The sequence below is a fragment of the Halyomorpha halys genome, unplaced genomic scaffold (genome assembly GCF_000696795.3).
Source record: "Halyomorpha halys isolate HHAL.00 unplaced genomic scaffold, Hhal_1.1 Scaffold17.1, whole genome shotgun sequence".
Classification (NCBI taxonomy): domain Eukaryota; kingdom Metazoa; phylum Arthropoda; class Insecta; order Hemiptera; family Pentatomidae; genus Halyomorpha; species Halyomorpha halys.
In genome coordinates this window covers 554,136-572,929 of record NW_027112056.1, presented here as the reverse complement: position 1 = coordinate 572,929, position 18,794 = coordinate 554,136, and the positions used below count along the sequence as shown (strand labels likewise).

At 29.8% G+C, this 18,794-nt stretch overlaps 1 protein-coding gene across 10 annotated transcripts in view; it reads left to right on the top strand.

Moving 5' to 3' along the window:
• LOC106680323 (oxidation resistance protein 1) overlaps positions 1–18,794 on the top strand; it is an 867,959-nt gene that overhangs the window by 342,407 nt on the left and 506,758 nt on the right. For 9 of the 10 annotated variants that reach the window (XM_067049996.1, XM_067049995.1, XM_067049994.1 and 6 more), the window contains one exon: positions 5,334–5,420. The exons of the other annotated variant lie outside the window; for it this stretch is intronic. In XM_067049996.1, the coding sequence (XP_066906097.1) occupies positions 5,334–5,420 (87 nt within the window). The remainder of the gene's footprint in view (positions 1–5,333; positions 5,421–18,794) is intronic. 10 annotated transcript variants of the gene reach the window in all.

Genomic DNA, 18,794 nt, shown 5'->3' with positions numbered 1-18,794 from the left:
TATATATTACCTGTACGATGTGTATTTTATATTCTTGTGCAAGATGGATAGTTATTAACGATTCTGAGGCATTTGTTTTGAAATACTTAATATTACTATTTTTTTTATAATGGTTGAACTACTTTAAATGGAGGAGATATTAGTTGAGATGGGTCTTAGTACCGCCTTATATATTATAAATTTATTTTTACTGAATAATTTTGATTTTTCTGCGAGATGATGGTTGGGGGTGAGTTCAAATGAAACACAAATAAGTTGGTGTAACCTATTTAATTGTGCCAACGTGTCGGCTAGAGTTTCTAGCCTTCTTCAGGGCTAAGGACAGAACAAGATAACAACCAATAAGTATAGAAAATAAAAAATAAAATATAAACAGAATAACATAAAGTGAATAATTTTACAGAATGGGATTAATAAAATAAAGCAATGAGAGAATTGGAAAATAAAATGTATATATTGATAATTGAGAAAGTAGGTAAAATAACATAATTAAGGAAGTAAAATGAAAATGAAGTTATATAATGCAAAGAAGTATAAATATATTTGTTATTAATAATTAAAAATTGAAATATGGAAAGAAAAAGAAAATTTAGAGAAATTAAATATAAAAATTTGTAAACATAATAATTGATAAAAAGGCAAAATATAAATAAAGTTTAACAAAAGAGATGAATAGAAGAAAAAAAAATTTAAAAACAACAAAATGATAATAATAACAATTTAATAACTGTTTACAATTCTAAATTAATAATTAATTTTGATTTTTTATTGAAGTGCCTATATATTTGACACAAAAATCGTCCTTGCGTCTTCCAATTTCGAATTGATGTGGTAGTTAAAAAAATAGTTTTCTGTCTAAAGTGATTCCTAAGTATTTAACTGTTTTAGCAAAAGGGATAGGAATATTATTTAAATCTATGGTCGATAGAAGTATAGGGCTTCGTTTAATGAAAATGATGGTTTATTTTTTATTAATATTTAAAACTTTTTTTTTATTTTTTCTAATACTTTTTATTTATTGATAGATATTACAATCTGCCACACAGTTGTGAGCAATAGGTAATAGTGATGAATGATCTCATACATAATAAAATGAAATAAAATAAATTAATAAAATAAAAAAAACTCTTAAAATATATACAAACAGAAGAATAAACAAATGAACAATATTTAAAACTAATCTTCATTTTTAAGTTATTAAGATTTTTTTTTGAAAGCATCATTTAGCCCATTAACAATTGTGGCAATATGGTTAGAAGATAGGGGAAAAACTTTATTAAAATAAAAATATAAATATAAAGTTGTGCTGGCCAACTTCATTGGGTTGCTAGGTTATTATTAGGTTGTTAGATTGGTTATTTTTTTCTTCCTTTTCTATACTTATATTTATTGTTATTTACAACTGTATAAAAATATATACAAGTAAATTTGCTTTAGGTGACAAAGTGACATGATACAAACATGTGGAGAATCTACCCATTGATAGAAGTCCAATAACAGTTCTACAGGAAATCTAGAAGCCATCTTCTTTTCAGACTTCTAGGAGGATGATTAGGTAGTGAAGGAGAAGCCAGGTTAGAAAAAAGTGGATTTGGGTGGTTGGGATGTTAAGCATGGAAGGATTCGTTTCTGATTCTGGATGCATCGAGGTCCTGATGGATGACTTGATTTGTGACAAAGTAAGAAGTACTAAGAATTTTACGAAGGATTTAGTGAAGCTCCATAGCTCAACTCCGTATGTTATATGATAGGTCTTATAATAGTCATGTAGATCAGTCTTTTGTAATGGATTAGCAAATCGACGAGCAGTTTCCTGTCTTTTTAATCTTGTATAATCTGTTCAACAGGAATTAGTGGGGTATTATTAAAGGATACTGTAGGGCAAGCGGTCATGGGTTTACGACGAAGGGTAAATGTAATTTGGTGGGATTTATTAGAATTAATTTTAATTCTATATTTTGGTACCATTCTTTAAGGGTGGTGATGTGGATTGAAAAGTTTTAAAGGTTAACATTAATTAATATATCCATTTCTCATGAATATGCTCCATATAGCACCACATCTGCGAAGAATTGTCTAAAATAAAGTCAGCTGAAGATATTTAACATGCAATATACATTTAGCAATATTAGCATTGTATCAGTCTATTTTATTACTTTGCCTCACTAAGATCCGTTTACGTAAGACTCAGTTATTTGTAGAGGATATATTGGAGTGTGTATGGGATTGTTGCGAGAGAGGAGATTGTAGACTATTTGGGGAGTCCTTTGACTGTCACATATATTAGAGCCGTGTTGAAGGTTCCGTCTCTGATTAAATACCGAGCCGTACCGTATCTGCTTGTTGCTATGTTGTCGCATCTAAATTGTTCATTTCACAAAGGTGTAGTGCATCTGTTTAGAAATTACGTCTTAATTATTTTCCTTTTCTCTCAATCTTGCCAATTGTTTGGTAACTGATGTATTTTAAATTAAATACCAAATGACTGTCTACAGACTAAATTCTTCATATATAGTACAGGAGCCGGGAAGAAAAAAAGGCAGTTATCTCACCCCAATTTTTGATTACTTCAATAAAAACTATGTTATAATTACTAATTAAAATTGATGAGTCTGCCAAGTATAGCTAGGGGGATTAAAAATGGCGACTCTTTCAAAACATTAATTTTTCATCCGGATCTCTATATCTTATAAACTACCAACAACACTAGAAAATCTAAGAGAACATTATTTAAAGAAGAGAAAGTTTTCTGAAATCTTATCCCTAAAAGAGCTTTTTACGTCCAATAGTTCTCGAGATATAGCTTTTTAAAAAGCAAAATTTCTTAAAAATCTTCTGAAAGATTAGTAGTTAGATTTATTTTGAGAAATCTATATCTCAGAAACTATGTGGCGTCTATTAGCAATCAAATTAAAGCTAGTTTAATGGACTATAAATAAGTTGACCTTTACCATCGTAGGAATAGTAGTTTTCATGATATTTGCTAGCTTTAATTTGAGTGCTAATAGACATCTGTACGTCAAATGGTTTTTGAGATATAGATTTTTCAAATTAAATTCTATAACTACTGATCTTTCAATACGTCCCATACAACATTTTTATGAAATGTAGATGTTTAAAAAGCTATATATCGAGAACTATTTAACTGAAATAACTCTAATAGGGCTCATATTTTAGAAAATTTACTCTTCTTTAAATAATGTTCTCTTAGATTATCTAGCGTTGTTGGTAGTTTTTAAGATATAGAGGTCCGAATAAAAATTAGTTTTTTATATCGCTTTGAAACAGCCGCCATTTTTCATTCCCCCTACCTATACTTGGCAGACTCATCAATTTTAACTATTAATTATACATAGTTTTCATTAAAATAATCATAATGAGGAGATAACTGCCTTTTTTCTCATCTTGGGCTCTTGTACTAATATATTTAATGCGTATTTATATAATATGCATGTATTGTATTTTATATTTTAGCCACAGTTTGTATTTTTTTCTTATTTGGAAACTGACGTATTCTACATTAGCAGTATTCATGATGTTGTGTTAAATATAAAATATTTTACCATATTAAATATTATAAGTATAGGATTGTGAGCAGCCCTAATTAAAGTTATGTTAAATGTTGAATGTATAATAGCTCCTACCGGCTTTTTTGAGCAACTTGTTTTATAAACGTTTTTCCAAAACTTCATGTTATTGTTTACTTCTAAGTTTGGATTAAAGTAATTTATTACAACATGATTAAAGTGGAAGTTGTGCGAAAGTTTTGCTACTAAGGCACTCAGGAGGGGAAAGAATCAAGATGAGCTAATTGACAACTATCATTATATTATTATAATTGTCATCCATTGCTTTATTAGATTTAATAACATCCAAAGCTATACTAACACAATCAAAATGCAAACCACGAGCAAGTGACCTAACACAACAAACTAAACGGTGACACGCTCAGCTGGTCTGTTGCGTGACGTCATTTTCCCTTTAACAGACCTAGTAACAGACTCTCAACCATGTTATATGTTATATCGTTTTAACTAATACTTTTTTTTTTTTAATAATACTTCATATATATGTAAATTGTGTGTAGATACAATTTAAATGATTTCAGAATCAATTCTAGTATAAATAATACTGAAGAAAACAAATAAATATTAATTATTAGAAAAAAAAAGAGTTTTTGGAAGACCAACGGCTCATTAATGCTTTATTGGGATATTATTATAAGGGAAAATATATATAAATAATAATCACTGATTATATATTTAGGTATTTATCAACTCAAGGATCGGGGGGGGGGGGGAAAGGGGTCGAATCTGGCTGTGCTAGCCTTGTGTCAACTCTGTGGGTTCGAAAGCCCTCCGGGATTCACTGATCCTCATAAAGTGAGTACCCATAATTGGGGAGAATCTGCCGATCATGGGTCATTCTGACCAAATCGGCTGCTTGTACAATCGTTGGTCTAGAAATGGTAGAAGTTAGAATGCGGCCGAAATATGTTAAATATTTTACACGCTGTAAAAAAATATAAAATTTATGACTTATACAATTATTGCCACACTCCTTAGTTCATTTAAAATAGTTTTTAAAAATAGGTTTTAGTAAAAGTACATTTAATTTTTTTTTACTCACTTCATGGTCATTTTTATGTTAGGAGTGAATTATCCTACTGATTACTCTCTAAAGGAAGGTAGATCGATTTTTATGTTTCACGAGGCTGCAACGAGATAAAAGTCAACCCGCCCAGACTGGAAACGAACCGGCGCTGCGCCAGACTTGATCTTAGTGATGTTGATGCCTTATCACACTCGCGTACATCGACTGCTGTGTAAATCTTAAGGTTTTATACAGCTTTTAAAACATTCAATCTACTTTTGCCATTTTCTTACTTCGTCGACCGCCATCCCCAGGTATTCAATTAGGTGTTAATCTAATCAAAAACTTCGACAATTCTTGATTAACATATCGTCCCTGCTCTCCATGGGCTCTCGATTAACGAAAATCCAGCTTATCTGAGAGCAGAAGATGTTGTTGAAATTATAAAGTTGGCATCGTGACAACTATGGGCTAGTGAACTCTACAAGGCCAACCCTATGGTTTGTTTCTCCGGCTCGGGAATTTTTGAGAATGTTCCAGAACCTTCGTCATGATTTTTATGTATAGCTCTTCGAACTATTTGGCTTAGCATTGGATAAATGAGCTAACGAGCGCTATTTACGTCATGAGGAAATACCGAAGGATTTATTTTTTATTTTTATTTGCTTACATTATTTTTTTCTTTTTTTAAGTTTTATTTTATTTTTATTTTGATATTTATTTTTACGCCATTTTTCTAGGTCCCGCAGATCATCACAGGATATCTCACCAGCCCCTGCTCCTCGCCGATTGTCAGAAGTACATGTGCCACACATTCCGTGGACAAGGTATATTCAAAAATATGAAATACTCGCTTGGTTTAAATCGCTCAATTTATACAGCTTTTTTGGTGGAGGCAGTAAACATTTGAGGCTGTAGGAGAACAATTTTAATGCTTTAAGTAAATTATATATATTTGGTTTTGGGTAATTATAATCCTTGCTATATTTATTATGTATATATTTAGCGTTGAAATTAGTATTGTAAATTCAAAGTGTCAGATATTTTATTTTTAGGTGAGATGATAATTTATTTGTTGTGATATATTGTAAAAACGATTTAAAAGATAAAAATTTCTTAATTTCTATTAATATTTCCGAAATATTTGAAGTGAAAGGTAGACACTAGGTTGCCAAGCAGTCTGGACAGGTTTAGTTTGAAATCAATATCAGTAAATGACAGAGGATAATTTATCAACAGTCAAGAGTGAATGTAGAAATCAACTTTTATTGTATATAAAAAAAAAGTCAAGTAGTTTGAAACAAAAACGTCCTAGAAATTAATTTGTAGAAAGGTAATTATTAGTAATTAGAAAGGTGTTTAAAGGCTTCGATTTAAGAAAAAATATAAATTATTTAAGAATTATAAGATTAAGAAAAACAAGCATACCAATGCAAAGAATTCCTCTTATATCCAATCCTTAAACACTGAAATTCTTCGTAAAATCTTCAAAGAAACTTTGTCATAAAATTATGCACGTATACATGACCTCAATATTCTATATGTTACCGATCTAGCCAAAACTAGGTACCAATCCTTCTACTATAACGACCCTAACAATCCGAACCCATTCAACAATTGTTCATATAAGGGTGTAATTATATGAACAATTGTTGAATTATGACCACTGCACTGGCCTTTACATGTAGATAACAGAAAACCTAGGGGTGTTACCTACCTCCCTGTTGAATTATCATAATATTCCGTGAACAACAACAAAAAAAAAAAACATAAGTAAATTAACAAGTTGAAAGCAGAGAAAGAACAGCAGAACTATATGTACAAAAGTTTAATAATAAGAAGAAACATATGTACACAGAATGAAAAAGGAAAAAAAAAGAATTCTTATCAATTAAAACTTATAGGTTGACTTAACCTTAATAACTATATTTACATTATTATCCAAAAGAGTATAAAAGTGAATATAAAATAAAAACAAAATAAAATTTAGTTCAAACCCCACGTAGTCCTTGGGTGCACTCCTGGCTGAACATACGGTTGTCCGATATTTCCTTTCCGTCTCACCTTCCCCAGAAGTTTTAGGATGACACCTGCTACAACTCTCTTATCCAGGACGTGCTGAAGATTCGTTGCTACGCACTTCACTATATCCCCACTTCTAGTGTTAATGACCGTTCATTGAAGTAGAACACCATAATTAAAAAAAAGACAGAGGGCCTTTAAACTATTACCACTTCACATTGAACAATCGTAACGTGTTCCAAAATCAAACTGTCACCTTCACAAAAAAAAAAAAAAAACCCACTCGTCTGAACATATCGCTCCTGTTTTATTTTTCCCATGGCAACCGTAACACCTCTTGTCTACACAGATCTAGCTAGTGTTTTATTTCACCTTGGCAACCGTAACAGGTTATTATACGATTTACATCATATTTACTTGTTGTATTTTTAGTTAAAATACTGTCGTAAATTTCATAAAATGAACAAAATAATATATGAAAACCCCTCACTACTTAAGATATCCCCTCCCCTCCCCCCCGCTCGGACACTAGGAAGTGCTAGACCTGACGTAACGCAATAACCTTTGAGCCTCCTCGCAATCCCGGAACGCTAACCTATCCCTCCAAGGCTCTGACATTTACCACCCACTAATATATTTTGGTCTTTGGCTCAGTAGCCTGATTCACTTGGCAGGTTCAAATAATAATGGAAATTAATTAGAATTAGGTAACTGAGTCGGTTCCCCCCCCCTTATATGACATTGAACCTTATACCATTCCCAATAATAGCTAGGGAAAAGCGGGATAAAAATTGGAAGATAACTCATTTGTTCTGGCCACTTTAGATTTATTGTTTCAATTTGATAAATTTATTAGATAAATTCCAAACTCGTCTTCCTCTCTTTAATTACCTTTTTTCCCATTCACTTTAATCTTACAACCTTAAATCATGCACTATTAATTTTTTTCAAATGTATTTCAATAGTATAAAAATATTTAAGTAAGTTATTGTTAGCAGTGGTAATTCCTACCTACTTCAGTTACAATCTCTTTGGATTATAGATAACAGAGTCTGTTTAACTTACCTAATAAAAGAAATAAAACAATCAGTAAAACCATGGTCAACATCCTACCGCAACAGCCGCAGGGAGGAAGTTGCTCTAACCCGCTTGAGAATAGGTCATACTCTCAGTCCATTCTTACGATTAGACATATTTTTGAAGAATGTAATCACTATTTCCCAACAATAAACAGGATAGGACTGACCCCAAATTTATCAGAAGCTCTCGCAGATGAGGAAGCTAAAATTACATTAGTGATTGAATTTTTAAAAGCACATCGCCTTCTTTATAAATTATTTATTTTATTTATTTATCTTTTTTTTTACTTCTATCATGCCATAGGCGTTGATGACCAGAGTGTTTTACGCCTTTAAGAGCAATCAACAACAAGATTCCTTTGATTGTTTCAATATATTTTTATCTTTCAAAGAAGTTTTCTTGTGTTTTTTTTTTTCTGTTTTATCAAGCATCTCATCATTTATCATTTTCCTGTGGTTTTCTATCTGTTATTATTTTATTCTATCTTCTATATTATTCATTTTTATACTAAATCAACACAAAATACAAATGGGAAAGTAATAAGTGGTCATGTTTCACTTTCTTTTGTCAGCTGTTTTTTTATCGAGTTCTCTTATCAGTTTGTTCATACTACTGTGTTTTTCTCGAATTGTTGTTATCTGAAACTCAATAGAAGAGAGATTTAAGGCCCTTGTTGAACAGAACTACTAGACCTAAAATAAAATATCTCTCTTTTATATATAAATTTTGGATTCAGTTAAATTATTTCGAAACAGACCACTTCTGAGATTCTTTATCATTCACACTTTATCTTTTTAGCTTTTCGACCTTGGCCATGAACGTTGGTTTGTTTGATTTTTTTAATGAGTTATTTTATTGACGAAAAAATCTGTAATTGAATTTCCATTGCTTGTTAATACCTGACCCGTGGCGTTTCAAACGTGTTCAATTATTTAGAAATTTTTCAAAATATATTTGATACTTTACATAAGCTGAGGATATATTTTACTTGAAGCGAATATATATTTAAAATATATTTGTTACTTTACTTTTGGAGCTTCTTGTTCTGATTTTGTGGGATATCGACCTACGGTGCCAATTTACCCATTTGGGCAGTATGCACGCAATAACCTAATAATACGTGCTTTTCTCTAGACTATTGCTTCAAAACAGCTCTGACAATTTAGATCAAATTGGCTTGAAGTATTCTTCTTAAACCCTTTTGAGTCCCTTTAAAATTGGCTGAATTACGGTAAGTTCTGTTTTTCATAAATTCCAGAGGGGTACCATCACCCTACTCTTCTTCTAAGCAAAAATGACGTAAGGGAATAGGAATTAGGCCACGCTCCTCGAAGGCGACTTTATGTTGAAATTAATTATCAGTAAACCCTCTCATTAAAACGTGAATGTTATTTTTAATAATATTTGGCATTTCTATAATTCAAATTCATTAAGCTGCTCTCGAAATAATTGTGCTTGTTTCTCTGTTTTCTTCAGACTCATTATAATGTGAATATTAAGGATCTCAAAATATATCTACTGTTCTAAAAGGTAAGGAATTAACATGGTCAATTTTTCAATTAATGTTTTCTAGGAACAGTCAATACAAAATTAATTTTCACTTAAGGGAAACATTGAAATATAGATTGAAACAAATAAATAATTTGTTTCTAATAAATTGGAGAGAGGGATTTATTAAAATAAAAAATGTTAAAAATAATTATTTTTAAATACTTAAATGTTTACAACAAAAATATGACTGAGAATTAATACTACAAGAAAAAAAAAATATCAACAACAAAATGTGAGCTCGCCTTTAGTAACTCACAACTTTTTTACTATCCCTTCTGCCTTGCTTTTTCTGGCATACGAGGTACCGTAGCAATTCTGAACTGTCAAATATGGCGTACTTGATGCCACGCCTACAAAAGGGATATATCCTACATCTTGTCCTCCCTGGAAGCGTACCTCCTCCATTATACTCCTTTCTCTAAAATTTTTTTTAATAAATTATTTATTGTTATTTACAACTGTATACAAATATATACAAGTAAATTTGCTGTAGGTGACATATTGACATGATACAAACAGGTGGAGAATCTACCCACTAATAGAACTCCAATAACATTTCTATAGGAGAAGATCTCAAGACTATCTTCTTTTCAGACGCCTAGGAGGATTATTAGGTAATGACAGAGAAGCCAGGTTAGAAACAAGTGGATTTGGGTGGTTGAGAAGTTTATCATGGAAGGAATGGTATCTGGTTCTGGCCAAGTCGGCAATATACGCGACATTGAGGTCCTGATGGATGACTTGATTTGTGACAAAGTAAGGAGAGTTAAGGATTTTATGAATTTAGTGGAGTTCCAGAGCTCAACTCCGTATGTCCAGATAGGCCTTATAATAGTCATGTAGATCTGTCTGTTGTAATATTTGTATGGATTGGCTATTTAGACCGTCTATCTATTAAATGTTGTAATAGTCGGAATCGACGAGCAGTTTCTTGTATTTTTAGTCTTGTATGAGGATTCCATGTCAGTCGTTTGTCCAGATGTAGTCCTAAGTAACGGATCTGTACGACAGGAATAAGTGGGGTATTATTAAAGGATACTGTAGGGCAAGAGGTCATGGGTTTACAACGCAGGGTAAATGTGATTTGGTGGGATATATTGGAATTAATTTTAATCAATATATTATAATTATTGGCACCATTTTTCAAGGGTGGTGATGTGGGATTGGAGGGTTTGGGATACAATGTAAGGATCATTATTCACTGACAATAGTTATGTGTCATCGACATACGTCGTAAGGATAGTGTTAGGATGGCTTGGGATGTCAGCTGTGAAAACTGTATAAAGGAAAGGACCAAGGATACTACCCTGTTTTCTCTAAGAAAAATTCCTAAATAATATATTTTTGTATATGAACCTTCTACTAAATTCACATGATTTATAAGCTTTATCTTCATATTAATTAAGTTAAATCATATTTAAAATATAATCTGAGATCGATATCCATTTTGTAAATAAAATACGTGATTTGAAGTTATGTTTCTTCAAAGTTTTAGTGTTTTCATCTTAAATAATTGCAAATTACGAATATAAACTTCTTATTTATAAAAACAATTATGTGACATTTTTTAAAAGTTAAAGCTTAACAAATGAAATTTAATTAGAATTTTTTTTATGAAAAATAATTTAATATTTTTTATTTGATTTTTAGAAATATTGAATATTTTTATTATTTCAAGTCATTTTGCTTCCTTGTACAGAATTCATTGTAAGAAACGAACTTTTCTTATAAAAAATTCTTCTTTTTTTAAGGAGTATTTCATTATTTACATCTTTCGTTTTATATTTCATTACACAATAATTATCACTGGTGCTAAGAGTATAGTTAGTATCTATGACAACGGTCAGTAATCCTAACCACATGATGTGTTCAACCGTTAAGTGCCCGATGTTGGAATGAGCTCGTAGTATCTTGTAGCAGCGGCTTATGGAAGTATTATTAAACCGCATTTGGGCTCCCAAACCGCTGGGTTCCTAAACTAGCTTTAAGCGCAAGTATTATATTAATGGACATTATGGTACTGAAATAATTCTTACAGATTGCACTATATCGAGACTCTATATAAAGTTTGTTTTTTAAAATAATTTATTTATTGTTATTCACAAATGTATACACATATATACAACAAGTAAATTTGCTGTTGGTGACATAGTGACATGATACAAACATGTGGAGGAACCCACTGATACAACTCCAATAACATTTCTAGAGGAGATCTCGTGGCCAACTTCTTTTCAGACGCCTAGGAAGATTATTAGGTAATGTAGGATAAGCCAGGTTAGAAACAAGTGGATTTGGGTGGTTGATAAGTTTATTATGGAAGGAACGGTATCTGGTTCTGGCCAAATCGACAACATATGGAATATTGAGGTCCTGATGGATGACTTGATTTGTGACAAAGTAAGGAGCATTAAGGATTTTACGAAGGATTTCGGACTGTAAGGATTGGATTCGGGAGGAATTTGATGGTTTAGTCGAGCCCCAAAGCTCAACTCCGTATGTCCAGATAGGCCTTATAATAGTCATGTAGATCAGTCTTTTGTAATGATTGGCACTTTAGACAGTTTGTCTAGTAAGTGTTGCAATAGTCGGAATCTACGAGCAGTTTCTTGTCTTTTCAGTCTTGAGGATTCCATGTCAGTCGTTTGTCAAGATGTAGTCCTAAGTAATGGATCTGTTCGACAGGAATAAGTGGGATGTGATTAAAGGATACTGTAGGGCAAGAGGTCATGTGTTTACGTCGAAGGGTAAATGTGATTTCGTGGGATTTATTGGAATTAATTTTAATCCTCCAGTTTTGGCACCATTCTTCAAGGGTGGTGATGTGGAATTGGAAGGTTTGAGATACAATGTAAGGATCATTGTTCACTGACAATAGACAATATAAAGTTTTAATTTAAGAATTAGATAATAATAATAATAAAGATTATAGTAAACCTGTAGGTTTGATGCCTATACAACCAATTGTTCTCTGCATACATCTGTCAAGTGATGCCCCTCTAAACCATAATCTACCAAATCACAGTTAACGCAATCTTTCCACCACGTTTCGGTCAAATCCTCAGATGTTTACCCATTGGTTCAAAGTTTATTAAAATTTTAGCAATCCATTCGTTACTAGGTCTTACATCCTTTTAGGCACATCTTATTCGCCCCAATGCTATAACCAGATTTATATTACCGGGCGCAATTTTCAAAATTATCGTGTTAACTTTTTTTGTCTGAAGATTTTACTAAATACTTTATTTTTAAAAACATTAAGGTACTGTCCTTCCATTATTTTAAGGGGCCCAGTTTCGAATTTATAAAGAACGGTGGGAAGGAGATTGGAAAATAAGCATTTAGTACCATCTTTTATCTCTGTTTTATTTCCTCATCAATTTATTTCTTTTCTAGTTATTAAAGATTAGGTAATTTTTATAAATTCTTGTAAGAAAGCAATAAAACTAATGTTAAAACAGAATCAATTTAAAAACCGTTTATTAGTTTGTTTAATATGGAATAATGTCCATAAAATATTATGTGTTTTTATTATGTGTAACATATTTTTTTTAAATTTAAATTTTAGGTGTTTTTTTTATGTAAGTATTTATTTATTTCTTTTATTATCCATTGTATGTGTTGTAAGAGAACAGAGATGCCTTGTAGTGCTGTTTCCCTTTGCTCCTGAAATATGCAGAAGTAGACTAGACCCGCAGCGCAGCCCGGCACGGCTGTAAGGTATATCTAAGGAGCCTGCCCTAACCTGTATTACATTTAGTACAAAATTGAAAAAAAGATTAATAAGTTATTAAATATAATTAACAATTAATATAATAAGTTTATATTTTATGTTTTATTTATTTTTTTTGAAAAAAAAACAAAAAAAAAACTCAGCATTATATGTGGGCCTATTACAAGAGCTAAAAATTAATGTTTCCACGTTATTCTAAATGGAATTTTCTTTATTCATATTTTTACCTAAAATAATAATAAATAAATTAATTATATTATTATTATAGTAAAAAATATCTATATATTCTCAACAAATTTACTCTCTTATAACTCCTTTAATATGGGATATTTTACCACCTACTTTCACCAATTTAACACATAACGATAAAGGTTCAAATATCAAATTTGGGGTTGTATGTGTACCAGTTATACAAACTAAAAATTAAAGTTTTTGAGGGGATTCTAAATGGAAGTTTCTTTATTCATTTAAATTCATATTTTACCTTAACTAAATGTTTTATCTATTGTAATAAAGCTATATTATATTAAATATTCATCGGACATATCAAAAATTTCCTATTTTTAGAAATTAGCCAATATGTGATATTTAAATGTTATATTAGTAAAATCAGAGATTAAAATATTCTATAAATATTAATAGAGTTTAAACACGTTGGTTAAGACTATGTGGATAATTTTATTATAATTCATAAACAAACCAATCTTGAACAAGAAATCGAATTTTATATAATTGTTTTTAATTTAGAATTCCATTTAAAACTAATAAAAATAAATTATTTGGATAAAACTTATATTATACTACACAAAATTATTTTCTAATACTGTTTATTTTAACTAAATAAACATAAACATTATTTTTTAAAAATTTTATTTTATTTATTTTTTAATAGTTGTCAAGTAAAGATTTAACTAAGCCGAAAATTTAGCAAATCTAAATTCCATAACATCATTTAATTTTATAGTCTGATATCTACGGTATTTCTTTCATAAATGTAGTTAAATTTATTATATCTTATTTTGATAATTTATAATAACTTTTGTTTAATAAAACTAAACATAACCGGTAGTTTTTATATGAAGATTAGTAAAGAAGTGAATTTTAAAGTGGCTCCCCTGAAGAAAGTGTTTTTAGACAACATTACGTATCCATGATGGATTATGACTAATATATTTAACTTTGATTTGTCCGTTGACTTTTATGACTTTTCTTTGTTTTTTAGTTCGTATTGCATTGTTTATAATATATTGAATATTCTCTTTAAAATAGTTGTACTGTAAAAGAAGATTACTTTGATTCGAATTTTAGACATTTTTTTTCCTATTTCGCATTTTTATCCTACTTGCAGGAACCAAGTCAAGTCTGAGGATTAATCAGGTCTGAGAGGATTATTCAAGTCTGAGGATTAATCAGGTCTGAGAGGGTTAATCAAGAGGGTTAGTCAAGTCTGAGGGTTCGTCAAGTCTGAGGGTTAATCAGGTCTTAGAGGGTTAATCAAGAGGATTAGTCAAGTCTGAGTGGGTTAATCAAGAGGATTAGTCAAGTCTGAGGGTTAATACATCAGCCTCTTTAGAGTTTTAATATAAGAAAAAGCCGCTACTCTTTTCCTGTGTTGAAACCCATATATTTATTTATGTTTTGTTTTTTTAAGTGTAGTAATATTTATGGCTGTCAAGGGACTATAAAGTGTAGAATAAATGAGTTATTGTTGTTAAAAAATTCTTTGGAATAGACGACTGTCTTTTTTCAAATTTTAGAAAATCAATATCTCTTTAATTAAAATTATAAAAAAAAGAAAATCAAAAATTTTTACTTACTATTTGGTTTTCCAATAAAATCTTATGAATAATAATAATTTATGATTTCCTAACTGATTTGCAATTTAGTTGATTGCGATAATTATTCCATTAATTATGCTCAAAACTAAGAACAATCACAATAAACTATACTATAGTGATACCAAAAATTATTACAGGATCACAGATAATACATACATATCTTTATATTGCGAGAAAAATATATCTTGCAACAAAAGTTTAAGTTATGTTGTTTAAGGGAGAACGACTGATAGAGTAAGAAAATATTTTTCCTCTTTCTCTTTCAGCCTTTTTACTACCACTGGTGTGCCACTCTCTGCAACACTAAACTTTTTTTTAATCAGTAAAGCAATGTTTAAGTATTTAATTTTTAAACAGATTACTTTATGTAGGAACACTAGTATAAAATACGAAAAATAATTATTATTTCTAAATAAAGTAAATATTTGTAGTGTGATTTAAACTTAAACATATATATGATCTATATTAACAAAATGACTAAATGCATCTTAGCCTAATGTGGCAAAATGACACTGAATGATATATGCAACAAAGTAAATAAATTCTGAAGAAAATAACTTTTATGACCATCCCAGACTATTTTGTTCAGATACAATATAACCATAAAGAAAAACTACCATTATAATTTGTATTTTAAAATATGTATATATTAATTTAATTTAGTGATTTGGATATATTAAAATTTAATTTAAGGTTGGTTCAAGTTTAAATATTATTTCATCTTCACAACCAGAGTTATATCGAGCGCATTCTCTTGGCTAAACGCTGAACTACCATGTCAGAGCGCCAGTTTAGTTAGCTGCTCCGCCGCTAGATAGTAGGAGCTGTCGTTACTCCACATAATATTAAGTATTCATCTTTAGGAATGTTTTTGCTCTTATAATTATAAGCGTCATGGTTTTATTTCGTCATAAACCGGAGGAAACGTTTTGCATTTTTCATTTTTTTTTATAGTTTAATATCATGTCATAAATCGGCTATACTGATGAATATATTATTAGTTTCAATAAGAAAATTGTTCAAATATTAAAATTTTAAATGTAAAACTGTGCTCTTTCATATTTTTATGTTAAAATAAAATACGGCGTGCCCTGTTTTATTTAGTCATATTTTTTTTATGTGTTGTATCTAAATGGTTTATGGAGTTATAAATTGTCGCTTACATACATTCCCTCTTAGGGACTAAAGGGCAAAATACTCTCTAACAATCTCCTTCTTTGTGATCACATCATTATTTTATTTATTGTATTGTTTATGACTTTTATATGGTGTAGCACAATATGGTGCAATTTTCATGAATAAATATTGTTTTAATGGATGACAGGTGTTTCGGTAATAATCCTTTGGCACAGGATATTTTAAAAAATATCCGAACTACAAATCTACTCCGTATTGATAAAGTATTAAAAATTTAGTCAAAGTTGTTGCTGAATAAACTATATTAAGTCGTGCATTATAATCCAATGGCCGACCAAGGATGATAATAATAACAATACTGCTTAATAACTAAAATATCAAAATTATACATTACTATTCCAGCAAATAAATTAAACGTTGTATATCAGAACTTCAAATACAAATATGAAGATAATGCCTACTCCAAAAGACTTAAATTAATTTCAGTTTCATTTTAACTAATTTAACTTTTATTAATTGGTAAACACAACTTTTTCTCACAAATACTTCTTTTGTTCGATATTTTGTGCTCTGAAGAATAACAAATTATTCTCAATATGTCCTCTTTCTTTATTGAACGATTTCATCGTTGGTAATCTTTTATTATTTTTAAATCTTGTAAATAAAAGCTTTTATAAACTTTAATACCTTGTTAAGAATTCAATTTTGTCAATTCAGTAGAGACCTAAATTCGACAATGTATTTTGTGTTTAGTTCAGATAGAAAAAATAAATGGGTTCAAATGAATGTTTTTTATACAAATTATTTTTTTTTCAGTTTTAGAAATATATTTTTATTTTTGATATAGCTATAAAAATTTAGTTTTTTCAAATATTTATAGTATTTAATTATTGTATACATAATTTGGGTGACTAAATTTTCTAATTTTAATACCGAGGTCTAAAAAAACTAACTTTTTCCATTATAAAGCATACAATTTATTTAAAAATAATTTCACAAAAATAATATAATAATATATATGGATGTTTTACGACTTGTTTGGATTCAGATAAAAAAAATTATTATAAAATTTTGGTTTTAATATGAATACATAAATACACATTAAAAAAAGACATAAAAATTATACATTTACTTATTAATAAATGTATAAGTTAATTATAAGTTTATTATAATTAATATAATATTAAATTATACATAAACTTATTTGGGTGTTGTTACGAATTTTTTTTTGGATCCTGGATTTGTTTAGGGAAGTACTAAATAGGTTTCAAAAGTTTTGGTGGTTACATTATAGAAATTTAAAAGATCTTTGATGAATTGATAGGATATATTCCTGCTTTTATTTTATATCAAATTTAAATCCGTGCCATATTTTAGTTGATTCCTTATCAGTTAAATGTGTTATGCATTAAAGGCAAGGTATTATAAAGATAAAGATAATTAAAGACATATACATTTTTTTGGAAATAGATTTTAACATATCATATAAAAAGATAGTATGTTTAAAGGAACTGTACAAAACAGTGATTTTCTACGACAAAATGCCATCTGGTCACCCGAATATTACAAGTTTAGTCTCGGACTAAATAATTTCTCTTTTCGAACAATATAACAGGGCTTTAGTGCCTTACATATAGAATCGTATATATAGAAAACGTAAAAAAAAATTGGAGAGAGAGAGAGAGAGAGAGAGAGAGAGAGAGAGAGAGAGAGAGAGAGGGAGGGAGGGAGAGAGAGAGAGGGAGAGAGGGAGAGAGAGGTGAAATGTAATCCAGAGGTAAGACTCATTATTTACATTTCTCTTAGCTTTTTAATTACTTTTCCATATTTACTTAAATTCATTTTTTTTTCTGTCCTTAGAGGATAAGGTAAAACCTTAAACATATATTTATATATGCATTGTTTATTATCCTAATTTGAGGTTTAGACTTATTAAAAATTAACTAGAAACACCTTTAAATTTTTTTTTAGCTGGTTATGAACTTTTGTTCGAGTGTGACCTTCACTTGAAATTACCTCCAACCACAATCGTTGTTAAAAAAAAACAGAACTTCCTTACAAAGCACTAAAGCACTTCATGGGTTGTAGTAGTATATGGTTTTTGTTTTTTTGTAATAATTTTAGAACTCAGATATATGTAGTATAAAAAACTGATATTTATAACTTATAAAAACTGACCTAAACCTATATTTTTAGTCCAGAAATATAAATTAGAATTTTCAATTTTCAGACGTTTTCTTAATTTTTTTTTAGGAAAAAATGTAAATAAAAGTATTACAATGATAAAAAAATTCGAGATCAATTTATTATTAAGAGATTAATTGACAGATATTTGCAATTATTAATAGCGTATTATAAAAGGTGTTTTTTAAAAATATTTTTATTAAGATTTACAAGTGTATATTATAATACATTCAATAAATTTGATCTCAGTTATAATGGAATGAAACAGAGGTTTAGAAAACTAAACATTGGTGGCACTCTAATGACGTTTTTACACTAGTGGGCCTCGTGGCCATCTTCTTTCTAGGTGCCAGGAGGATTGTTAGGAATGGAAGGGGATGCAACTAGTTGGTTTGTGTGGTTAGAGAGTTTATAATGAAAGGAATGATATCGGGTTCGTGCTAGATCGGTTGCATATGGAACATTAACGTCTTTATGTATGATTTTATTTGGGACAAAGTAAGGATTTTGGATTGTAAGGATTGGATACGAGAGGAATTCGAAGGTTTAGTGGAGCCCCAAAGCTCAACTCCGTATGTCCAGATTGGCCTTATTACAGTCATGTAGATCAGTCTTTTGTAATGAATTGGAAGTTTAGACCGTTTGTCTAGTAAGTG